The sequence below is a fragment of the Artemia sp. Qi Xiang Cuo genome, chromosome 15 (assembly GCF_049724085.1).
Source record: "Artemia sp. Qi Xiang Cuo chromosome 15, ASM4972408v1, whole genome shotgun sequence".
Taxonomy (NCBI): Eukaryota; Metazoa; Arthropoda; class Branchiopoda; order Anostraca; family Artemiidae; genus Artemia; species Artemia sp. Qi Xiang Cuo.
This window is the reverse complement of record NC_142808.1, coordinates 38,709,429-38,711,927: the sequence shown is the minus strand read 5'-3', so window position 1 is coordinate 38,711,927 and position 2,499 is coordinate 38,709,429. Positions and strand designations below refer to the sequence as shown.

General features: G+C 43.1%; 1 protein-coding gene across 1 annotated transcript; it reads left to right on the top strand.

The window, feature by feature from the left end:
• The first annotated feature begins 341 nt into the window (after positions 1-341).
• LOC148943664 (protein CFDP2-like) lies at positions 342-1,109 on the top strand. Its single transcript, XM_089101191.1, has one exon. It carries the CDS (start codon positions 342-344, stop codon positions 1,107-1,109), a length of 768 nt encoding a protein of 255 aa, XP_088957317.1.
• The last annotated feature ends 1,390 nt before the right edge of the window (positions 1,110-2,499 follow it).

Genomic DNA, 2,499 nt, shown 5'->3' with positions numbered 1-2,499 from the left:
CCGGCTAGAAGCAGAGAGGATTGGCTTGCCGTTGCTTCAAAAGCTAGCCAAGAAACTTTTCCTCTTTATGAATTATGACTAGGCAATCAATGAGAACACGAAATAGGGCTACCGCGTCCGGGGAAACCGACGGACAAGCTACCGCGTCCGGGGAAACCGACGGACAAGCTACCGCATTCGGGGCAACCGATGTATTGACAGCCAACAGCGTTGGAAACGAATCAAGGCAACGTTTGACAAGTCCATCACAAACGGACGCTAGACCGGTTTTATCTACAAAAATCACCACCAGAATCGGCACGTTAAATCTTCGGACATTTTCGAAACCAGGAAAGAAAGACATGCTCCTCCGTGAAGCAAACCGCTACAATTGGGACATCATCGGCCTCTCAGAGACTCATCTACCAGGTATCAGCGAAGAACAGATAGGAGACGCAACCCTCCTGCTTTCTGGAAGACAAGACGGAACACACAGACAAGGAGTCGGCTTTTTGCTGACAAAAGCAGCAAGGAAATCTCTTCTATCAGTGGTGTCTGTCTCGGAGAGATTAATGATGATCCGACTCAAAAGCAAGTTCAAAAACCTCTCCTTGGTGCAGGTCTATGGTCCGGATTCATCAAGATCGGACGAAGAGTCGGAAGATTTCTACTCTCAGCTCCAGAGCCTATTCGACACCATTCCAAAGAAAGACATCGTGTTAGTCCTCGGGGACTTCAATGCCATCGTGGGGAGTGACAATAGCGGAAACAAAAATGTCATGGGCAAGTTCGGGATCGGACAGATCAACGGCAGAGGAGAACGACTCACTGAATTCTGCCGAGATAAGGAGCTTTTTATCACAAACACAATGTTCAAGCACAGACGAAAGAGAAAAGTCACGTGGTGGTCCCCCAATGGAAGAACTGCCAACATGATAGATTACATACTGGTATCCAGCCGATGGAAATCTTCATTCACAGACACAGTGATGCTAGGAGGTGGGGACTTTGATAGTGATCACAATCTCCTCATGTCATCGCTTCGCTTAAGATTAAAGGCCGTTGTCAAGCTGAAACAAAAAGTTCCAAGATCCCGGATAGAAGCCCTTAAAGACCTTAAGACGAGATAAGAGTACAGAATGCAGCTCAACAAACGACTGTCAAAGACCTTGCAAGAAACACCTGATCTGCTGAGTCCAGCCGACATCGATCTACTTGTTTCGCAAAGCAGCCTGGCCGTATGCGAGACAGCTGAGCTCGTCTTCGGCCGTAAATCTGCAGAAGACAAGCCATGGATTACCCAGGAGATTATTGATATGTGTACCGAGAAACGAACTCTCCAAAACAAGCAAGATCGAGAAAGCAAGGATAGATTCAAAAACCTTAAACGTCAAATTCAGAAGAAAACCCGCCAAGCACTAAAAGACATGATTATTGAAAAATGTCGGCAGTGTGAGGAGGACTCCCGTAGGGGTAACTCACACCTCATGTTCAAACGTGCTAGAGAGCTGACAAACCGCAAGGAAGCGAAGTGCCTCGATCTCTTAGATAAAAATGGACACAAAATCACTACTTGTGCCGGAATCCGAGATCGCTGGAAAGAAAACTTCCAGGACAAGCTTAATCTCACAGTAAACCCAGATCCTGAAGTGCTTCGAAAGTTCCCAGCACACAGAGATGAGGAACCACCCCCACCGCCCTTAAGGTCAGAAGTAGAAGCCTCACTCAAATCCCTCAAGTCAAATAAGGCACCCGGAATAGACGGTATACAGTCAGAACTGATAAAAGTGGAATCTGATATCGTCGTTGATGTGTACCACAAAATAGTAACAGCTGTATGGGAAATAAAATACTTCCCTGAGTCTTGGTCGAAATCTGTCATAGTGCCCTTGCACAAGAAAGGATCTAAAAGTAACTGCGAAAACTACAGACCCATATCGCTTACTTGCCAACCAGCTAAAGTCCTTAAGAAAATTCTCCTTGATCGGATCAGAAACCTGACAAGACACGTAATCCCTGAATATCAAGCTGGCTTCCGTCAAAACCGATCCACCATAGACCAAATTTTTGTGATAAGACAGATTATGGAAAGATACCTGGAATTCAGGAAAGAGCTATACCAGCTGAAGAAGAATATAAACTTGCTCAAAACATAGGAAAATAGTTCTTCTTTGAGAATTTTTAGAGTTATTTTCTTAGAGAACGATATAACTTGCTCAAAACATAGGAAAAAAGTCCTTTTTAGAGAATTTTCCAAGTTATCTTCTTAGAAAACAATGTAAAAATTCTCAAAAAATAGGAAAATACTCCTTCTTAGAGTATGTTTAGAAATATTTTCTTAGAGAATGATATAAACTTGTTGAAAACATAGGAAAATAGTCCTTCTTAGAGAACTCTTAGAAACGACTGCTTTCCTATGTTTTGAGCAACTTTATATGATTCTCTAAGATAGTATCTGTAAAAATTTTCTAAAAAGGACTATTTTCCTATGTTTCAAGCAAGTTCATATCTTTCTCCAAG

Bases quoted from the DNA above. Each gene is read 5' to 3' on its own strand.
- LOC148943664 (XM_089101191.1), top strand. From the start codon at position 342: ATGCTCCTCCGTGAAGCAAACCGCTACAATTGGGACATCATCGGCCTC.